This window comes from Biomphalaria glabrata, chromosome 10, assembly GCF_947242115.1.
Source record: "Biomphalaria glabrata chromosome 10, xgBioGlab47.1, whole genome shotgun sequence".
Taxonomy (NCBI): Eukaryota; Metazoa; Mollusca; class Gastropoda; family Planorbidae; genus Biomphalaria; species Biomphalaria glabrata.
This window is the reverse complement of record NC_074720.1, coordinates 13,802,544-13,825,442: the sequence shown is the minus strand read 5'-3', so window position 1 is coordinate 13,825,442 and position 22,899 is coordinate 13,802,544. Positions and strand designations below refer to the sequence as shown.

The following is a 22,899-nucleotide window of genomic DNA, read 5'->3' as shown; positions in this document are numbered from 1 at the left end:
GGGCTGGCTGCTAAAATTTAAGACAGAGTTGATTTGGGACCAAAGTTCATCTATAAATTTTTAACAGATTTTTATTAACTAATTAACTAAAAATTTTTCATACATAAATTTAAAACTTTAGGCCTTTAGGCAGCTCAGTAAACAAAACTCTGCTTGAGTCAGGTGTCGAACCTCAAGCCCCTTCATAGGAAGCCAAGCCACGCTTCCCACAATGGTATATTATCATCATTATTGTCAATACATTTTTTTATGTGCTCATGAAGCAAAGAGTTCTCCAGTTAATTGTGTGTGTGTCACATTGAAAGTATGTGTCACTGTAAAAAAAGTTCAAGTTCTTGAAGGACTAATCAAGCCCATGGATGCGTACTACTTGCTAAAGCTCACCTAATCATACTACAAATTAATAATTCAGTCCATGCAGTAAGCCTTTTGTTTTCTCTTTGCAGTCACACTCACAACTATCTACGTATCACTCGCATTCTGAAGTCACTTGGAGAACTGGGATACGAACACCTTAAGAAACCATTCCTTGAGTTTGTCCTTCATGAAGCTTTGGTGGAAAAAACTTTGGCCCCTACTTTGAGCAGTTGTGAGAATTACTGGATTGGAACAATTAAAAATGATGCTGACAGGGAAGAACTTTATACTCTTATTGATGAAAGCAGGCAGGCAAAAAAAGGTCGAGGTGCAGATTCTATTTAAAGACCATCACCATACAGTAAACTGCTTATATAGATTTTATATAACTTTTAATAGCACATATGCTAATTATTGAATATCTTGTAAAATTTAAAATCACCTTTCATTTATATATATAATATTGACTTGTTTTGTTCAGATGCTGTTACATAATTTGCAGTCATCAAGGCATCAGTTTTTTGTTGGATAGTTTCCATTTTTAAGGTTTTCTATAAACATTTTTTTTTTCAATGGTCTAAATGTTAATTTGTTTTGTTTTAATTTCATGTTGACCTTTTAGTCAATGACTTTTGTTCTTTCCTGTAGCTAACATAATATGTTTATGCTATCACCCTTTTGCTCAGTACTATTTGAAAGAAGAATTAATCAAGCTAGTTAAAAGTTTCTCTTGATGTTTGAGAGAAAATATTTCTTTGTTCTGTGAGAAAAATTAGAAAAAACATAACCCAATTTTTATCTGGACTATTACTCAGTGGTTCCTATCATTCTATTTTAATTGTATTTTTCATAATGGCCTGCTACAGATAGTGGCACTCTACTTGCAATTCTGATACCATCATCTTAGGCGTGCTCATGTACTAGTAACTCTAGTGCAAGTGTCCCCCAATGTGATATGTGTTAGTATAATACAGTAGACATATCATTGCCTTCTACAACATCGTGTGTTGTAAACCTTATTGACATAGATCTCTGTAGTTAATTGAAAGTATATTCATTATCCAAGTTGTACAGTACAAGTATGCTTTAGGGTAATATTTTCTATTGTTAAATTTAGTAGCCTACCCACCAAAGCCATATTGTATTTCAATTTCAGAAAGTAAACACTTTGAAGCCATATTACTTGCTGCTGCACAGCTGTTAATTTATGTCATATCCCATAACACAAATACCATTTTGTATTCTCTGTAACTTTTGAGTTCTTATCAGCCAAGAAGTAGTATAAAGTTATTTTCTAATGTTATTTACAAAAAAAAAAAGGAATGTGATATATTTTGTTAATTTTGTCAATACTCTATCAACTGTGTGGAGAACTTAGGCATGTTACCCCCTGGCCTATAACTAGTATTATCTGCATTTTTGTTTTTGTTTTGTAAAAATGTTTTTGAGGATGAGGAACTTGTGAAACTCAAAAATAAGGGAGGTAACTAATAATATGATGAAACTTTTTGTCAAAGTCATTCCAGGATGCTTGTTCTTCCTTGTAAATGTCAAATTATTTTTTGCCCTTTTTGATTCATTAGATCCATTAGTCATAATTTTTTTTTTAAAGTTTTGTTTGAATTTGTTGTTAGAATGAGAATCATTGTTAATTGAAAACCAATACAAACATTTTATTTAATTTGCTCTTGGATATTCAAGATAGGACATAATATGATGGAAGTGATGGTAAGTTGTGTTATACCAGGTACTGTAAAGATAAGTGTTCGCTTTAGAAATAACAACTATATTCATCATTAAATTACTAAAAATATTTTTGATTTTTTTTTTTTTTTTAATATGTTCATCTGCCATAATTTTAGTTTTTGGTGTTTGCTGTATTCTCTAAACTCAAGTCTTTGATTTCAGTTAATCAAGAAGACTAACAGAATTTATTTTCTTTTAGCTATTCATTGTTTAGTATCAAGTTTTCATGTGCTCTTCAATTTTAATACAGTAGTATTTTTTTATATTTTATAAACAATCACCCATGATTCCACAAGAACATATATGTGGCTATTTTTATGAGTGAAGTTTTTTTGACACTTTTTTTTTTTTTTAAATTTAGTTATGCAAATTGTCTCTACCAACTTTAAATTAATGACTTATAGTATACAAATAATATTCAGCCATATGTAAGATAGGTGTGAAACCTTCAACAACTCCCTGGCATCTTACTGAAAGTTTGAGATTTATAATACAATGACATTGGACACAAATAGTGCACATCTTTTTAATTGACTTTTTTGTTTCTGTGTGCCTTTGAACTCATTCAACACACAATGTGATGTATTCTTTTCATTTTATCAACATGTTGTTACATTGTTTCAACTGAAGAAGTGTTTTGTGATTTATATTTATATTCCATGTTTGATATTGAATAAAAAAAGATAGGGAAAAAAAATTGTTAAAAGTTGTTTTTTTTACATTGTCTCAAATTCTTGGAATGATAGTACAGTATATTATCAGTATATGTCTTTTATACTCGTAAAATAAATGTACTTTTGCTGTTTTAGATGTCATCCAGACATGAAATAGTGTGAGAATTTATGATTTGACACAAAAAGAACTTTTCCCAACTATGTCCCATTGTTTAGATACCTAATTCTAATGGTCTATGTCATAGTGATATAGAAGGCAGTTCCTATGTCAAGCATTCTCTTTTGAAAGAATATGCAAATTCACAAGTTTGATAAAAGGCTTAAACAAAACAAAAACTACTAGAGCTAATAAGTGGGTCCTGTATACTCTGTTTAATAAACTGAACATCAGAACATTGAACATTTTTTTTCACATGGATTCTTTGTAATGGCAAAGCGAATGACCAATAAATTATTCTAAATCAAACTCTAACTTTTCTAAAAATTTCTTTGTTTGCTTGACATTTACATACTAGAACAGCGGTTCTCAAACTGTGGTCTGCAAACCCTCGTGTGTCAGCGAGAACTTTGTTAAACACTTATTTTCAATTTGGTTATCATGTGACTTGATTAGCTGTTGTTCTGTAAATGATTCGTTAGCCTGTTGAGGTGGGGAACCTGGTTAATTATATGATCCCCTAGCTAAGCCCTAAAACCCAATTGGGGAAAGTAAGGACGGTTGGTTGTTGTGCTGGCCATATGACTACCTCGTCAACCATTGGCCATAGAATCATATGACATTTTTCTCATCTGTCCCATATATCGTCTGAAAGGGGTACTTTACTTAATCGATTCCCCCCTTCCCCTCTCCCCCCCCCCCCCCCCCGAAAAACATCCTGGTTAAGTCCATGCATAAGTATAGAAAATTCTAGGTGGTGATATAGATCCAGACTTGGAAACATTAAAAAACAGTATTTGTCTGGACTAGAATAATGGATCTACTTAAATATAGTCAGAGGCGGCCTTAGCAGAGCGCGGGGCCCTGGGCGAGTGTCATATGCGGGGCCCTGATCCTATAGAGCAGTGATGCTCAACCTCACTCGGACGTCGGGCCATTTTAATATTCGACACTCGAGTCGCGTGCCACATGAATAAAAAGGGAAAAAAAAAGAGAAGTATACAATAAACCAATTTTTATTAGAAACCCATGAATCTAGTATTTGCATTAATTCATGAGAAGTTTATTCTAAACTACTTTTAAATATCCGGCTGCATAGTTGAGACGCCAAGTCGAAGAACTGAATCTAGAAGTCTAGATGTTCATCTAAGAGACGATACGATTACGTAGCATCGGCTTCACACGATTCATCACTGAACAAGTTTGTCTCACTAATAAGTCCTAGTAATTATTGGGAGCAGCTGAAGATAACTGTTCAGAACCGAGTTCGGGGGGGGGGGGGGGCGCGGTTGCGGCCCTATGCTCACATGAGAGAGCACAGGATTAAGTCAATTATTATGTAAGAAACACGGAGTAGAAATCGATAGTCTGCATCACTTGAAATGTATCAAGCAAGGATGTCTAGTTTGTAAGTCTATCCGTTTCAGTTTTAGCTCTGATCGGGCATTTGGCACTTTGGCCGCAGATAGATTTTAGAAACGACGAATATTGTTCAATCTGAACAAGATCATCATCACATGGTCCATACATTTTGTTGGTGAATAGTTCAACGAGACCACAGAGACTCGGTTCCATTTGACCTCTAGAAACTTTTCTGTCAACCATAGTTGTGGCACCATCAGTAGCCACTCCCACTAATTTCTCCAGAGGAAAAAAATTCTCTGTGATGGTTGAAACTTTTTTGTCAGTGTTTCGCCGCTGGCGATCCCATGCATGTTCCAAATAACTTCTTCTTTTCTGATTTCAAAACTGTTGTTTTTATCGCGAACAAGTACCAAAAGTTTGAGCGGTATCAGATATGTCGGTAGACTCGTCAGTTGCAACAGAAAATAGACATACAGCCGACTCATTTTTCTTCTCATTTTAGGTCAATATTCTCTTCAATCCTCCACCAGGTGTAATCTAACAATGGTGTCTCAAACCATGAATGCCACCTTATTTATTTATTTGTTTGATTTCCTAAAGCTGTTATGTAATGTTTTTTAAAGGGAGCCACACTTTCTTTATAAAACAAATATATGGGCTTACTATCGGTACCAATCCATTTACTCTAACGTAGGGAAAGATATTTTTTAAACTTTTTTTTTTTTTTGGACAATGGATTTTCTACACTTTGTGTCGACATTTCGGCGGGCCGGATAAAACTACGTCGCGGGCCGGTTATGGCCCGCGGGCCGTATTTTGGGCATCACTGCTATAGAGGTTTATACCACAGCCTACCACATCACGCTAATGGTTTTGTCCACCTCTGACAACATAGGCTTTATTTTTTTATACTAAACATAGAACCTTACGTAGATACTGTACTATTGGCCTTTCACTAATTACATACAGTAAATTGTTATTCATGAAAGATTTTGCCTTTTAAGGTTAATAACGTAATTAATGATTCAGAAATATTTTGCATGAAAAATCGACAAACTAGATAATAACTTCTGCTAGGCTGGAGTTGGAAAGTAACTATTAATTACAAGGAGAACCAGAACACTTGCAATAACCAAATTGTTGTTAAGACGGTCACTGACGGATTCAGTCACGGAACATTCAGTTTACATTCAGTAAACATGTCAAAAAATGGATTTAGTTCCATTAGCTATTTTAAAAGCTCCATTTATAATATTTTACATTCACGTACTCGCTATTCTTATAACAGTATTAATTTGTGTTTCTAAAGCACTATATCACTATATCGATGATACGCAATACCCGCGGGCCGCCGGTAATATGTGGCTAGTAAAGCAATAAATCAACCTAAAAACAGAAGTGTGTGTTGACATCTTTCTATGTGTGTGGTTGACATGTTAAACAGTACGACCTATATGACCAAAAAAAAAAAAAAATAGGGAAATTCCTATATTACTTTCGTTCTAATTTCTAGGTACAAGGAAAATATCTATTATTTTATTGTGTTTGTAAAATACTTTATCTTAGTAGCCTTTATAACTAGGTTTAGAAAGATATTTAAATCTCACGTTAGTCTTATCTTATCTTATATGATACAGTCTATGTACTTTCGTATTTTTTCCCGGACAACCTAATTTCTAGGCCTACGTAGTTTTACTATTAAAAGAATATTAAAAAGGTCTCTTTAACATGAGACCTTATTCAGAGCTGGTGAACATTGGGCTGAAACTACAGACTTTAGAGAAGATTAAAGAATGTTTAGAAAATGTTTTAGTGGACATTGATTTGGTAAGTTGAAAAAGTTATTGCTAGTGAGATGATTCTTTTGACTAATTCGTAAGAAATATACCTATATAAAATCTTTGTAATATTACTTAAGTTACCGCATGTAAAATTTGTGTATCCTCATGATCCTCATATGATTGACAGCTTCTCCTTGCGTGACGGCCCGCAGATGTAGATCGAGTTCTGGTTGAGCGTGAGGCATACAATTAGGCGAAGCCATATGATCACTGGACATATAGAAAGTGGAGTTTATACATAGGAAAACCAAAATTACTAATTCAGCCATGCCTGTGAATACTGAAGGATTAATTTCCCTTTTTGGTATCAAACAATTAAAATAATTAATTACCAGTAATTAATTGATTAGTTGTTTTTTTTTTTTTTTTGATTCATGCCTTGTCGATGCCAATGAATAATTGTGCAAAGTTTCAACTTGATCCGAGAATGGATGTCGTAGAAATAACGTGTAAAAACTTTTTACCACAAAGACAGACAGACAGACAGAGTTGATAAAGCTTTGTATATATAAAAATACGTACAGGAAAGATATAGATAACTAGCTTTAATGAAACTTTTTACTTAGCTTTACTTTTACCACATCTGTAATAGTAGCCTCTATTAAATTCGTAACGGGACGCCACAGACAGTTCGACTTGAATAGGACAGTCTTCTTGATCTTCAACACATTTACTTTGCTCTTTTAATTGTGAGAATTAACTCGAATCTCAAATCAAATGTTTTTTTCACTGAGATGTACATAGTTTTAACTTCAACTTGAATTCACTGATATCATTTACTAAGCATGAAAACATTAGTCATTGCCCTAAAGTTTTAAATTTGATGTCATTGAGATGGCCAGTAATATTATCTAAATACACTAAATCAATTTTGTTTTTCATTTTCAAACTGCTCTTTCCTCAGGCAGTTCATCTTTCTCTTCTAGAAAATCTTGTACAATATTTTTCGGTTTCCAAAATCTTCTGAGAAAATGTCCTCCTGAACAGTGGTACTCAAACATGGTCCGCGGAACCATGGGAACCGCGAGATGCCCGTATGGAGTCCACAGAAAGATGAATATTGTATACAAGTATATTAACTTCTTCGCTAAAAAGCCAGTTTAATTCAATATGATAATTTAAATATTAATCATCTGAACCTCACACTGTTTAATATGTCTATTGCGAATTATTCAATGACTATTGTTGACGCGAATTATCAATACAATAATGTTTAATAACAGTATTGTGCTAGAATTATATTTAGCAAATTTACTTATTTTACAAACTAATCAACGTCCTTTTTTTTTTCAATTTCTCTGCTTTATCATGCCATTTAAGCATCCAACCGACTAACCTTAGACTCCAAGACACAGAGACATCCGTCGGATTAATTATTACGTTATACAGTGGTGCTTCGTTTTTGTTGAATTGTTTAACGCACGCCAATCTAACCGTTAGGTTATGGATAACTATACGAAGCGTAAGCAGACGTCTGAAGAAAGAGCAAGAGTGAAATGGAAATAGTGGCAATAAACTAGACATGATACCGTAACAGTGGCCGCCGACAAAATTATGTCAATATGCTCTTGAATATTTAGGCCTACTATTTGGTTTTCTACCGCACAAATGGCAATAGTGATCAGCTACAATGTGTCCTAGGTTTTAATGCGTTATGGAATGAAAGTTTGAAACCTGCTAAACTGAGGCGTCATCTTGTAACAAAATCATACTGAACTAAAAGGCCAGCCCTTTAAAAACTAATGAAAAGAGTATGTAAGTCAGAAGATGATTATTAGCAATGTGACGACGTGAATGGAAAGGCTTCATTGCTTCAGATATTATTGCATTGCGAATAGCGTATAGCAAATAAGCAAACACGGTTGTGTAGATTTTGATTATATCAGCGACTTTAGAAATATGCGATTCGGGCAGAAAAATCAGGCTGTGTCTGGGATCCGCTAACATAGCTTGTAAAGGGTCCCTGATCTGAAAAAGTTTTAGAACCTCTGCTCTAGAATGCACCTTGCGATAAATGATGATATCGGTATCACACAGTTCACATAATTCTCTTCTGTTTAATTCTCTTTTTCTATTTTTGTTCACACATTGCTGCGAATTCCAAATTTTTCCACCAAGAGCCTCTTGGTGTATAATGCAATAATATTTCAGAAAAAGATGATCTAAAAACCTTTCAAGCAAGGTAACAGATCAAGCAATTCTACCAGTCATTGACAGTTCATCTACACGTCATTGACAGTTCTCCAAAAGTACAGACACTAAGTTTACTAAAAATTTAATTGATGATTTTCTAGACATGACTTTGTTTCCTTGAATATGTTTGACCTTGTCGTTTTTACAAAACAGATAAGTTTTTCAAAGATTTATAAGTATCATAAATTTTTGTTACAAATATGCTTAACTGAACAACATCACAAATGTCATCAGAATTGTCCAAAATGAAAAGAAAGAGCATGCATTACCTTACCTAGAGCATGCATGGAAACTGAAAGAAAAAACGTGCTAAAAATAATACGACAACACCGTGTTCTGGGCCTTCTGGGATTTGGGAATCGTAATAGCCAATGGATTAAATTCCTCTTGTACTTTTTTTTATTTCTAGAAATCTGTTATTATTGTGAGCTTGCGCTCCCAGAGCTATTTTTCTATGTATTTTTGTTGTATAGGTTAGAGCTATTTTTATATATTTTAGTTTATAGGTTAGTGTCAGATTTTATACCACATATTTTTTATATAGGTTAGTGCGGGATAGTATATATTGCTATGTCCTCCATGCTGTTTCTTGGACAGTTGACCAGTGTAAAAGGAAATGGAAAACTACTACATTGGTAATGCGCATGCATCATTTCTGTTTCTTTCCTGCACGTCTGCTATTCGTTGCCATCCAGGCGATCGAGGTTACACGGGGTCAAAGACCACAGGTACGTGAACTTTTTTTTTTTTCTCCTACGTAGGGAAAATGAAACCAGGTCAGTGATGATTGCTATTTTTAAGCATCCTGACGTATTAACTATAGTGTTTTAGGGTTTAAAAATGGTTGGAAAACACGCACTAAACAGCCCAGATTATTCACTGAACAGAATTAGAAATAAAAGGGGGGGGGTGATTACAATTATTTACAAATGCCATACAGAAGCAAATGGAAACAGTAGTAAAATATAAGAGTAGAGCTAACTATGACTAAGTTTGATCTAATGGCTTTATTCATTTGATTTGTTTATAATACTTTTTTTTTCTCTGTGACAGTCTAGATACCCGTATCCAATACTTGATCATCTATAAGTGTTTAGACTATATGGCTTCAGAGAAGAAAAGAAAATATATTCACCACAAGCCTGAAATTGTTAAAGCTGCCATAGAGGCAATTGATAAAAATGAAATGTCTCTAAGAAAAGGCAACTAACAAAGTTGTGAAGGACAAGGAAAAAGTAGAAAAACAAATGCACAAGCAAGTCATAGAAAGGAAGAAACTAGAAGCTAAGAAAATGAACAAACCGAGTACTTCAAAAGACATAGATGAAGACAGCGATGACAATCCATCATTAAGAAGGGAGAGATGGAAAAAGAGCTGGCTGCAGGTGTTGATGGTGCTGACCAAGTAATAAATCAAACCACAAAAGATACTTGCTCAGATTGTGGCAAAAAAGGTGGAAATATTTAGATCCTGTGTGAAATATGTGATCGGTGGCTTCATGTGGAATGCACTCACATGTCAAATAATTTGACAACTGAAGAACTTGAAGATCTTTCTTTTGTGTGTCAATTATGTTGCCCAGATCAATAATCTTGACATTGGGCGGTTTCCATGACTTTGTGCAAATATGCAAATTTTAATTGTATAAAATGAGTTAACATCTGCTGTATGTCTGTATTAGTGTATGTAGTATGTGTATAAAATGTATATATGTAAATATCTAAATGTAAATATGTTTAAAACAAACATTTCCTTTGCAGCTAAATAAATACTTAAAGGCTAAATATGTATATAAATATGTAGATGTTTTTTTGTAAAATTGTAAAGATCAATTGTAAATATTGGCTGTATATTTGTATATATATATATAAATTTAAATATATATATATGTTTAAAAAAACATTGTGTTGTTATTGTTTTATTTCTTTGAAATCAAATTAATAAAAATACCAAAATATTTATAATAGAATTTTAAATATTAAACATCTCCTGCATCAAGCAAAAAAAAAAACAAAAAAAAAAACAACATGTATTTTTATAAGGGGGAGGGGGCATTGATATCACCTAAAATACTACAAGTCTAGGCACTCTAGGCAACCATATTTATACTCTAGACTGAATAAAAAGAAATAATAGATGCTGAAGTAAATGTTAAAAATGACTTTAGTTAGGAATCTTAAATTAAAATTAATTTTAAAAAGATTTTAATTAACGTGTTTACAAATTCTTCTCAGTGTATTCATTTGTTGCAGCTCGACAAAAAGTAATTTCAAATGTTGACGACCCTACAGTAAGTTTACATGAATTTCAATATGAAAAATCCAATGCAGAGACTTGCAACAGACTTATTATTATAGATTAAAAGTTGAAGATTTTCTGGGTACTTTCTTTTTTTTTCTAGGTATTGCCATTACTGAACTATAAATAAAAAACAAAAGATCGTGCCAAAGTGTTTCCAAACATTTAAATACTCTATGGCACACTCAGTGACACTGTGTCACAGTGTGTAAATATCATCATATGCTAGGGCTAGAGATATATTTTAATTTAGTTTTATTTTCTAGTTGGCAGTTTATGTTTTGAGCATGTTAATTTAAAGATGGCGGAGTCCATCAGTCCTGCTTAGAGTTTTCTAGACCTAATACACACTATAGTCTGTTTCTGTTCTTCTTAGTGAATAGTAACTTACGCAGGGTGTCCGCGGCCTCCTGAAATTCCAGGATGTCCTTGAATCTCCTGGAATTTCAGAAAAAAAATAAAAAAGGTGACGCGTCTCGAGTACACCGCCTTTCACCCACTTGTGAAGCGTGTTCTCGTGATTGAAGATGGCCTTGGCTAACAGCAAGGGCATTTCACCTGGCATTATAATGATTATTTTTCTGAAGGGCCCTCCCTCACCTAAAATCTTGTTGTAACAGATTTTTTTTTCATCTAGACTCTAGCTAGAAATAGTATCTAGATTTAGATCTAGTGAAGATAATTCACACCTAACTTGAAAACTTCGTGAATTTTAGTCAATTTAATGATCTCAATACATCTAATGTCTAGATTATTCTAGAAATATGCTACATTCTAGATTTACGCTAAATCACTAGCTCTAGAATGTAGTGAAGCCTAGAAAAACTCGCAAATTTAGTGACTTAAATTAGATCTAGAGTCTGGATTTACGGTAGATTCGGTGAAGATAATTGTCACATAGCTGTGAAAAGTCCGCGAATTTTAGTGACTTAGATCTAGAGTCTAGATTTACGGTAGATTAAGGGAAGATAATTGTCACACATCCGTGAAAAGTCCGCGAAATTTTGCGACTTAGATCTAAAGTCTTGATTTACGATAGTTTCAGGGAAGATAATTGTCACACAGCCGCGAAAAATCCGCGGATTTAGTGACTTAAATCTAGAGTCTAGATTTACAGAAGATAGGTGAAGATAATTCTCACATTGTGACACAGCCTAAAAAGTCGCGAATTTTAGTGTCTTAAATTTAGATCTAGACTCTAAATTTATTAAATCATAGAATCTAGTGAAGATAATTCACTTACAGCCGTGAAAAGTCCGCGAATTTTGTGACTTAGATCTAGACCTACTGTAGATACAAGGAAAATATTTCGCACACAGCTGTGAAAGTCCTTAAAAGTTATGGGAAACTACATAGTTGAAAAGAAATTGTGCTTGGAAAAAAAAACACTAATAGGTCTCATACCTCCCCCCCCCCCCCAAAAAAAAAAAAATTAAAAAAAATCCAAAAGCCATTATTTAGTAAGCAAATGCCAACTAAACACACAAATAGGCCTGTATGTTACAGGCTCTGTTTATGAGGAGGATTTAAGCACAGTTAATAGCCTACATTTCCACCACAGAGAAGGCACATCTAAGAATGTTTCTTATTTTTTAAAAAATGGAATAGCAAACATTTGTAATGTTCTTAATAAATCTTTGAAAAGAAAAATGTTTGTTTGAGGTTTTGGGATGACAGTCAAGTTGTTACTAGATTAAAAGATAACTTACATATATATATATATGTATATATATATATATACACACATAATAAGGCTTGTCTTCGAGTCCGAAGATTAATGAGCAATAATAATAATCAACTTTGACAATTGTTATGCAATATTTTTGCGCGAATTAAATGTCCTGGAATTTTAAAATTTCTCTTGGAAAACTCCTTGAATTTCATATTGACTTTGGTGCAGAAACCCTGAACTGTAAGGTACTAAGGCTAAGGTGTTCTTGTTTTAGTGTTAGTGTTATGGGTTGGTTTTAATAGTAGGATATTGTAGATCTAGATCTTAATATCTCTAGACTAGTTTATTGTAGTGTGTTTGTGACATTTATGTAGATCATACTAGAATAGATCTAGGTCTAGTCAGTCTAGTGTAGTAGTTGTAGTGATTTAGTTAGGTAGTTGGTTTGAATAGTTTGATCAGTTTGTGTTAGTTGGTTTAGTTTGGTTAATTGTTAGTGTTTGTAATAGCAAAGTATAGTTCAATTAGGGTCGGATTAGTATTAGTATTGGTTGTTTGGGTTTTAGTGTATATATTATTTTATTATTGATTTATTTTTGTATATGTAAATAAAGTTTCGTTTTGTTTATTTATCCTAAACTAAAGTTTCGTTGGTGCTTCCATTTAGTTTAGTCTAGTTGACTGGTTACTTAGGAGACTCTAGCCCCTTGGTCGTAGACTGAGGTGTCACAGATGAAACCCATCCAGTAGTGCTATCATCTGCCTACTGTTAAATAATCTAATGTTGAGCAGAGAATAGGTCCTCTCACTCAGAGCCTGCTTAGTTCTTTGAGTAATTTAGCTGGAATACCATCAGGTCCAGACGCTTTATTTGGTTTGGTGTTGGCTAATAGTTTTTGGATTCCATTTTCTTCTACTACTATATCTTCTATAGATGCTGTCTACTTGGTTCAAATTAAGTAATATGTCTTTGTCTCCTGAGGCTGAGAATGCTGATGCAAAGTATTTGTTTAGGATGTTTGCTTTAGTTCCATTATCATTATGTATTTATGTTATGTTCATCTTTTAATGGTGCTATGCCTGTTGTTTCCATTTTCTTAGACTTAATGTATGACCATAGGTTTTTGTTGTTATCTTTAGATATTACATTGTTTATGTATTCACTCTGCAGCTGTCTGCTTACTTTTTGGGTTAGGTGTTTAATTTTTATATACTTTTTTTTAACTCTTTCTGCCTTAGTTTCTTTAAATTTTCTATATATTATGTTTTCCTTCTGTTTACAAAGCTTCTTTAGTCTATTAGTAACCAGCATTTATTTATTTTGTTTGATGTGCATTTAGTTGGTATATGATTTTCTATAATGCTTTTAAGATGGTTTTTAATGAAATTCCAGAGGTCTTCGACTGGTTGGTTAATGTCTTTTTCTAATAAGAACGTTTGTTGAAAGTTTAATGCAGCCTGGTGTGGTTGTGTTAGGTTGCATTTATTCCAGAGTAAGATTTTTCTTTTGGGTTTTGTATTGGCTACTGCTTTTATCTCATTGTGCATTTTTATGATCTCATGGTCTGGTAGACCAGGGATAATATCATAATCAACTACTAATCCAGGTCTGTTGGTTAAGAAGAGATCTAATGTGTTGTTTAATCTAGTTGGCTTTTTTAATGATTTGAACTAAACTTATGTTGTGTAAAGTTTCTATGAAAAGCTCATTTATGTCCTTAAGGTTTTGGTGTTTATCTATGGTTAGTGTTTTCCAATTTATATCAGGTAGGTTGAAATCACCCATAATCCAAAAAACTGCATTTTTATTTGTCTCTTTAAGTGTAGTAAGCTGATTACATAGTTATCGCATGTATTCTAAAGTAGAATTTGGTGGTCTGTAAATACTGCCTATTATTAGGGATGTTGAAATTGAGGTGGTATTAATTTTACAAAATGTTGATTCTATATTTTTTGAGTTAGGTAAGGTAATTTCTTCTGCAGTTAAGGTTTTTTATTGCTAAAAGAGCTCCTCCATGATTATCAGCCCTATCTTTTCTAAAAATTTCATAATTACTATTGAAAATTTCTGCATTATAAATTTCTGGGTGTAGCCAAGTTTCTGTTCCTGCAATTATGTCTGGTTTCTCATTCTAATAAAATTTCAAAGTCTCCTTTTTTGTTCCTAATGCTTTGAAAGTTTATTACTAAGGTTTTAAGGTATTTTGGTATTGCCATATTTCTTTAGTAGATTTGTTTAGTGAGGCTGTTGTATTAATTTTAGTAGATTTAGGTTTAACAGGAGTGGATCTGGCTAGTGGTTGGTGAGTTTGGTTTGGGATGGTGTTTAGGATGTTGTATGGGTTAGAAGTGTCCGCATCAAAGGAATCAAACAGTCCTGATGTAAATTGAGGTAACCCACACGGTACACAGTGCCATGATGCGCCTTTGTTGCCTAAGGCATAATACACAGGTGTATTCATATGGAGACATGACGCATGGTACCATTCATCACAGGTGTCACATTGAATGGCTTTCTGTTTCATGGTGCATACTTTTTTGCAGATGTTGCATCTATCTTTAGATCTAGGCCCTGGATTAGATTCTACATCTCCTGCTATTAATATTAACAGTGATAGTAAGGTATTTATTTCTGCTGTGTCTGATTGAGAACTTCTATTTGTGATGAGTAATTTCCTTTAATGTTATGGATGTGTATGTTAGATTATTTTTGAAGTAGCATTGATCTAAAGTGTGATGATTGATTATGACTGTTGTTTCCTTTTTAAGTTTAGTCTTTTCTGAGGTAGATCTAGTTCTGTGTTCAGCTAGTGTGTATTTAGTAATTATTAGGATAAATAGCCAGAGAAATTTCATGATGACTGTTGTTGATTTTAGTTTTTAAAGGTCTAGTCTAATCTAAATATATTTTAAGGTTTACTATGCCTAAGTTAAGTCTAAAGTGAAAGCTAATTTACAATGACAATCAAATCAAATGGTCAATGGTTTATTCAAAATATAGACCTGGACTAGATCTAGATCTAATTCTAGTCTAGATCTTTGTTTATGTCTATAAAATTCAATATATTTACGTGTATAACTAACTATTTAGAATATTACTATTAGTTAAGACATAGTTATTATAAGTAGTATTAGTAGATGATTCGTAGATCTAAAGTCTAAAGCCTTAATTAAAGTCTAACACTAGACTGACTTTTAGATCTATAGTAAAGTAAAATTCTTTGCCTGCAGCTATACAGGAACACACTGGTGTTTAATAAAAATCAGCAAAATGTAGATCTAAACAAGCAAGGATTTATCAGGATTTATCAAGCAGCGAAACTTGCTAGTAGTAGAAATATAAAGAACACGTTTATTTTTCTCGCCTTTCAAATACTTTGAATTGGCGGGAATCTTTCCTATTTTATTAAAAGTAGAATCAGTAATCTCCAAAATGATTTGTAATCACGCTTGCAACAAGACTAGAAGAAATCTTCTGTTTAAAAAGTTCAAAGCAAGTATATTGAATAGGGGATTTTAGAAACGTTCTACAGCGGTTTAGGGCTAAAGCGGGAAAACATTTCCAACTGTAGAAGGAGCTAGCCAGGAAAACCAGTGACTTGGCAGAATTTAAGTCATTGGTTAATATGCATGACTAAATGCATAACGCGTAGGACGTAATCATCTTCTTTTTTGAAGTAACGTCTGTATTATATAAGATAAGATAAAGAAAACCGACTGCTTCCTAGAGGTGAACAAAAAATCCTATAATTATTAACAAAAATCTTACTTTCCACTAATCTTAGAAGCCAAGATTCAGTGTTCAGCAGCAAACACCTTGACCACTATATCCCATTTCCAATATATAAAGTAGAATTACTACTAAGCCGCCGCCAATTAGTGATGGGAACTAAACTAATTTTTTTTAGTTAAACTAAAACTAAGTTTGAACTAACAAAAAGTAATTAAACTTTTAGTTAATCACAAATTGAAAAAATTAGTTAAACTAAACTAAGAAACTTTAGTTAAACTTTTACTAACTATTTTGATATTTTTTAAGGACGAATCAGCCAAACATGAAAAATATATAGACCCTCTAGTATAAAGCACAACCAATCTCTTTAGCAAAATGTAATAAACATTTATAAACATCTACGAAATACTAGATCTAAAATCTAGATAGCGTCTAGTCTAGTAGATATCTTAGTAACTCTAGATCTAGAGATTTTAGATTATTATAATTATGATTATAATTAGATATGGGTATTTAGATATATATACTCTAGTAGATAATACTAGATCTAATAGATCTAGATAGTAGATATAAGTATAATTATAATAGAAGTATATGTAGATCTAGTCTAGATTTAGTTAATTTAGTATTAGATCTAGTATAGTGAAGACTATTATTAGTATTAAAGTCATTATAGATCTATCATCTATGCATCTTAGGTCTTAGTATAATAAGTAATCTAGATCTAATCTAGACTCTAATTCTAGAATAGTAGAATCTCTAAACTAATAGATTAGGTACTTTGATAAAAATTTCAACTTTAATGAATCTAAATGAAACTAGTATAGTTAGAAAGATCTTTTTGAATGGAGTTTCTAGGTTAATTAGAACATAAGTTATGACCATTTTAGTGTCAGAAAATTAGCCTATAATTAAAATACCCAAAAAATTGTGACCGAAAGGAGGAGCTTATACTTTTAAACTGCTATAACTTTTTAATGCTTAAAGATAATGTAATGAAATTTTCCATAGAAATGCACAATTATGTTCTGATAATTATCGACAATATTAAATCTGGGATATCTATTAACACTTTTTTGTGTTAAGCCCTTGATGTAGGGGTAGGTGTTGAAAAACGACAGAAACAGAATACATATTCACACATAAATGGTCATAACTTTTAAACCAATAGAGATAATTGAATGAAATTTTCAACAGAAATGCATGATTATGTGTTATTTATTTCTTCTTTATGACTCTGAGATAGAAGTTGAAATTTTTTTTTTTAAATTTCTTAAATGCGTGTCGACATTTTGAAAACGACAAAAAAACAACAAATGTTGACACTCAAATGGTTATAACTTTTTAACCAATAGAGATATGCAAATGAAATTTTCAACAGAAATGCATGAATATGTGTTATTTGTTTTTTCTATTAAAACCCTGAGAAAGAAGTTTAAGAAAAAAAAAATTTTCTTTGTTAACGTGGAACGACAATTTAAAAAAATGACCAAAATTTATATTGGTTATAACTCTTTAACCAATTGAGATATTTAAATGAAATTTGAACAGAAATGCATGATTAAGTGTCATTTGTTTATTCTATTTTAACCTTGATTTTTTGGTAAATGTGGAATGACAAGTTTGAGTTTTTTTCGACAAAATATTATGTTGACACTTAAAATGGTTATAACAACCAAAATCGAAGTACATAAATAGATCTAGTCTAATAAAGTAAAGTGTAAAGTAATATAGATTTCAATTAATAGATCTATATTATTGACTTATAATTTTAAATTTACATCTAGATCTAGATCTAAGACTAAGACTACTAAGAGTTAGACTCTACTTATGACTAAAATAATTAAATATAGACTGTTATGACTATAGATCTAATAGTAGTAAGTAGTAATAGGCTAATACTAGTAATAGACTAGTCGTCACTAGACTATAACTCTAGATCTAGTAAAAAGTTTTAAAATAAAAAGAGTCGACATTTCTTTTAGATCTATTCTATAGTAAAGCTAAATTCTTTGCCTGCAGCTATACAGGAACACACTGGTGTTTAATAAAAAAGCAGCAAAATGTAGATCTATAGAAGCAAGGAATTATCAGGATTTATCAAGCAGCGAAACTTGCTAGAAATATAATGAACACGTTTATTTTTCTCGCCTTTCAAATACCTTGAATTGGCGGGAATAGCGGACATTATAGGGTAAAGGTCAAAAGGCTTTCTAGTGACCTGTGCACCCTCTAGTTTATTCTCCTCTCTATTATTCATTATATATATTCTCCAAATTACATAGATCTAAATATTTATTGGTATGTATGTTAAAAAAGTTTGTAAAATTTGTAATTAAACTTTTTAGTTTGTAACTAAAAAAAAAAACTAAAAAAAAAAAAAAAATTAAACTAGGATTTTAACTAAACTTTTTAAAAAAATTAAACTTTGGCCTTAACTAATTTTTTTTTTAGTTAAACTGAAAGTTAGCATTTTTTAGTTAACTTTTGCCTATCACTACAAGCAGGATAAAACTAACATTAAACTCTAATTTTTTTATTTTTTTTACATTAATTTTTGTAGGTACAGGTAAAAGGTGAATTGTGGATTGAAGAAAAAGAAACATCATCTTTTATGGAAATGCAAAAATATATTACAGATAAAATCTCAGATATTTTACAACGTTGTGCATCTGTAACAAGTAAGTTACAAGACTATTTAGTATCTATCTATCTATCCATGGGCGTAACCAGGATTTTTCCGAGTCTCTCATAGCATTTTGAGTGCTTGATTTGCTTTTTTTTTATATTGAAGAGTTATATTTTTTTTAGATTCAAACTCCACTGGAGGGGATTTTAAACTCAAAACCTATTTGACTACACTCATAGAATTTTCAGTGTATAATTTGCTATGTTTTTAATATTAAAGAGGTATTTTTTTCCTTCAAACCCCGCTGAAAGGGGTTAAAACTTAAAACTGAGTCAAAACCCATTTACCTATGCTCATAACATTTTAAGTGCATAATTTACTTTTGTTTTCATCTTGAAGAAGTATTTTTAGATTCAAACCCAGATGAATGGGGATTAAACTCAAAACTGAATTGAACCCCAAACCCCCCCCCCCCTGGCTACGCCCATGTATGTATGTATGTATGTATGTATGTATGTATGTATGTATGTATGTATGTATCTATCTATCTATCTATCTATCTATCTATCTATCTATCTATCTATCTATCTATCTATCTATCTATCTATCTATCTATCTATCTATCTATCTATCTATCTATCTATCTATCTATCTATCTATCTATCTATCTATCTATCTATCTATCTATCTATCTATCTATCTGTGAGCTGGCGCTCCTAGATCTAATTTGTTTTATCGATTTTAATCTGTATTTTAATTTGTTAAATTATATAGGCCAGTGCTAGAAATATGTAATTTAGTGTCTTTTTAGTTTACATAGGTCAGTGCTGAGTATTTTGTAGTTTCTGCTATTTATAACTTTCTTCTAGCTTTAGTCATTTTCTGTTGTTTTGTGTTTTACCCGCAGAGGAAAAGTAGTTTTTAAAATTGTTAACTAGTGTTAGAGTTGTAGACACCTTTTCCTATTTTTGTCCCTGATTAGTTGTACTTATTTTTGTCTTTAGCGCTAATGTTGGATTAGTAGTTATTTTTTTTATTTCGAGTTTTAGCGTAAGTACATATAAGGTACCTATAGAATATCAGAGTTTAAATATATAATAACTTTTATCTTCCTTTTTGTATTTTGGTAAAATTTAATTTTTAAGATTCTCTTTTTTCTGCAGTTTACCTTGATGTATAATGTTGTACAGTCCGTTTGGTCAATAATTTGCTAGATTTTATTGCTGTGTACGGCTAGGTACAAATTAGGGAAATCGGTAGTCCAGTTAAGTGTTAGGAAATTAGCGTGACATCATGCTCTCCGATACGTTCGCGCTGACCAGTTATAGCTAGCTCCGGAACCACGTTAAGCTCTTTTTGTCTTGGCCAGTGGTCAGTGCTGTAGACTTAATTAGTTTATGTAGTGTAATTTCAGCTAGGACTGCCTGTAAGTTGGAAAATGTTTTTATTTTTACTTTCTTTAGTTAGATTTATATTAATTGTTCCTACATCTACTATGTAGTCTAGATGTAGACTGATTAGTGGAGTGACATCACTGACTAAGTAATTAGCCATTGTGGTCTATGGTGGAACCGAAGTTCCATAGACTTGTGTAGCGTCACCCCCCCCCCTTTTAGCCATCCTTAATAATCCCCTTATTACTTTTGTTCTATACTATGCCAATGTGTCAATATTTTATTATCTTATGTTTCTTATGTATTTTTATTAATATTTTATTGTTAGGATAACCTCTATTAAGATGGCAGGTTGTCCTAATTTTAGTGTAAAAGATGGCTGTACCCTAAGCATCGCTATCATGGCGGCTTTGTTGAGTCTCATCTAGATCCAGCTTATGTTTGTTGTAGTCTAGCCTGACCTGTGTCGGTTGTGGCTTAGACTTTAACTCATGTATTGCTTTTATTAGCTACATGCAGGTAATTGTAATTACGTCATGCCTGTATTAAGTCAATTGAATGTATTGTTTTGTGTGTTCTAGACTAGGTCTAAGTCTAGTTCATTATTATTTTATTATTGTCTTATGTTTTATTTTTGTATGATTGCAGGCTATAATTCCTGCCAAACTGCTGCATAATTGTGTGGCTGCCTTACTGTCTGCCTTACTGCCAAATATCTGTCAAACTAGCTGTTGCATAATTTTTGCACTGTTGATCTAGTAGTTGTGAGGTTTAGATTAGAAAAAGTCAGTTACAATAGTTTATTGTTTTGTAAGGTTTTTTGGTGGATTATTGTGAATCGGGGTAACTAGTGGTTTTATTTGAGTTCGGTTTGTTGGAAAGTGTTTTTAGTTCTAATAGTATAGATTAAGTAGGATTGATTAGTTGTCTAGTTTTTGTTTATTTAGTTGTTTTGGCTTAGTTGTTTCCGTAAAGTTTATTTTCGTATGCACCTATATTTTAATTGCTTTGTTGTAAATAAAGTGTATATAAGTTCATTTTATAAATTAATTGGTTGTTTTGTTTTTAGTCTGTTCTTTTAGTTAACTGGATTAGTTTAGTTTAATTAAGCTGTCCGGTTGGTTAGGCGACTCTAGCCCCTTGGTCCCAGACTGAGGTGCACAGATTGGGCCCACCCAGTAGAGCTATCATCGGCCTACTGTAAATAATGAATAAATGTTGAGCAGATAAAAAGGTCTCTCACTCAGCACATGTCTTGACCTGCTCACATATCTTATCTATCTATCTGTCTGTCTGTCTGTCTGTATGTCTGAGGGGAGGGAAAAGAGAGAGAAGCAAGTATGTGTAACAGTAATTTATTTATGTAGCGATAGACTGACATCATAGTTCGCTATATGTATTCATGTTGTATTTTATACTATGGAATGTTTTTTATGAAAGCGGGAAATGGATTGTCACAAATAAACGGCGGGAAAGAGACAAAATGTCAGAGAGCAAAGAGAGAGAGAGAGAGAGAGAGAGAGAGAGAGAGAGAGAGATATGGAGGAGATGAAAGAGACTTTGGCAGATAGATTTATTTAGTTAACAGCAAGGCTGGCCTTAGATAATTGGAGGCCCAAGGCAAAATGAATAACAAGCAAAATATTTAAAAAAATATTTGAAAAACAACAACAAAGCTTATCTAATGGGGAGAACTCTGCACTTACAACTATATATCTCAATAATGTAGTAGCTATTTCATGTATTCTATATCAAACTAGATACATTTATTACCAATAATTAATTGACTAATTGGTTAATTTATATATTGCTTCATGTTTTGTTAGGAACAAAAAGTAATTGTTTAAAGTATCAACTTGATTGGAGAATGTGTGTAGGAGAAATAGCGTTAACAATTATTTAAGGAAACTTAAACCTACACATTTAGCGATATCTGTGAAAGATTAATTTCCCTTGTTGACAACAATATATCTAAATAATGTAGAAGTTAATTCCCCTATTAAAAATAAAACAAAATAATTAATTACCAATATATCGCCTTCTTCAGTCGCGAAGCGACTATGGATCAACGCATGGAAATGAGATAAATGCTTGGCATACTATGGTCGGAGCGATATCGACCTCACAGCAGTTCCCCCTTATCCATACAGCTGATGTATCCAAAAGAACGGCAGGTAAAAATGCAGGTTTCAATATTTTGAGAAAGAATATCAGAAATAAATTCTATCAAAGAGAAATGACTGAGAAGCAAACAAAAGATAGGTGAAAGTGAATGGAAAGTTCGATGTGCACCTGATGTCTTATAATGAATATCTAATTGATCTAATTGTTTTGTAAAGGGTCAATCTCTTATTTAAATCCTCAAGAAAATTTTTTCCCTTTAATTAATTGTAGTATAGCTACTATACAGAGCTGCAGTTAACGTGTTGTATGAAAAACTACTTATTAATTGTTGTTTTAAATTATGTCCAGCTTATATGCATACTAAATAGATGTTTTTTCTCTTTTAAACATTTTTGTGTGTAAATGTAGTAGTTAGTATGACAGAACTTATTTAACAATACAAATGGAAACAAAATTTTTTTTGGATAAAAAATCTAAAACCGTTTGCATAAATGTGTTAAAATATAGTAAATTGCCATCTCCTCTACCGTGTTTGTTACTATTAATAGTGAATAGTTGTAAAGGTGTTGTGTTTTATGACAAAAACTGCTTGCATAAGCGATTTAAAAAATTATATTTTTTGCTTTCAGAAAAGAAAAAAGTAGCATCAGAACTTTGAATGGTCTAAAATATTTATTATGATGTCAGATTTTCTATTTTACGAGATCTAAACGGA

General features: G+C 32.2%; 3 protein-coding genes across 5 annotated transcripts in view; all 3 read left to right on the top strand.

Moving 5' to 3' along the window:
• Positions 1-3,243, top strand: part of LOC129921607 (dentin sialophosphoprotein-like) — a 36,068-nt gene extending 32,825 nt beyond the window's left edge. Inside the window, exon 10 of the mRNA XM_056044080.1 lies at positions 447-3,243. Coding sequence (XP_055900055.1) covers positions 447-702 — 256 coding nt within the window. The 3' untranslated portion in view covers positions 703-3,243. The remainder of the gene's footprint in view (positions 1-446) is intronic.
• A 2,573-nt stretch (positions 3,244-5,816) lies between these two features.
• Positions 5,817-22,899, top strand: part of LOC106066567 (opioid growth factor receptor-like protein 1) — a 95,459-nt gene continuing 78,376 nt past the window's right edge. Inside the window, exon 1 of the mRNA XM_056044256.1 lies at positions 5,817-6,126. Coding sequence (XP_055900231.1) covers positions 6,028-6,126 — 99 coding nt within the window. The 5' untranslated portion in view covers positions 5,817-6,027. The remainder of the gene's footprint in view (positions 6,127-22,899) is intronic.
• The window catches only part of LOC129921605 (uncharacterized), a 45,429-nt gene continuing 34,983 nt past the window's right edge, over positions 12,454-22,899 (top strand). For 2 of the 3 annotated variants that reach the window (XM_056044250.1, XM_056044251.1), the window contains exons 1-3: positions 12,454-12,549; positions 14,849-14,926; positions 18,601-18,718. In XM_056044250.1, the coding sequence (XP_055900225.1) occupies positions 12,469-12,549; positions 14,849-14,926; positions 18,601-18,718 (277 nt within the window). In that variant the 5' untranslated portion in view covers positions 12,454-12,468. The remainder of the gene's footprint in view (positions 12,550-14,848; positions 14,927-18,600; positions 18,719-22,899) is intronic. The other variant, XM_056044252.1, reaches the window with a different exon arrangement.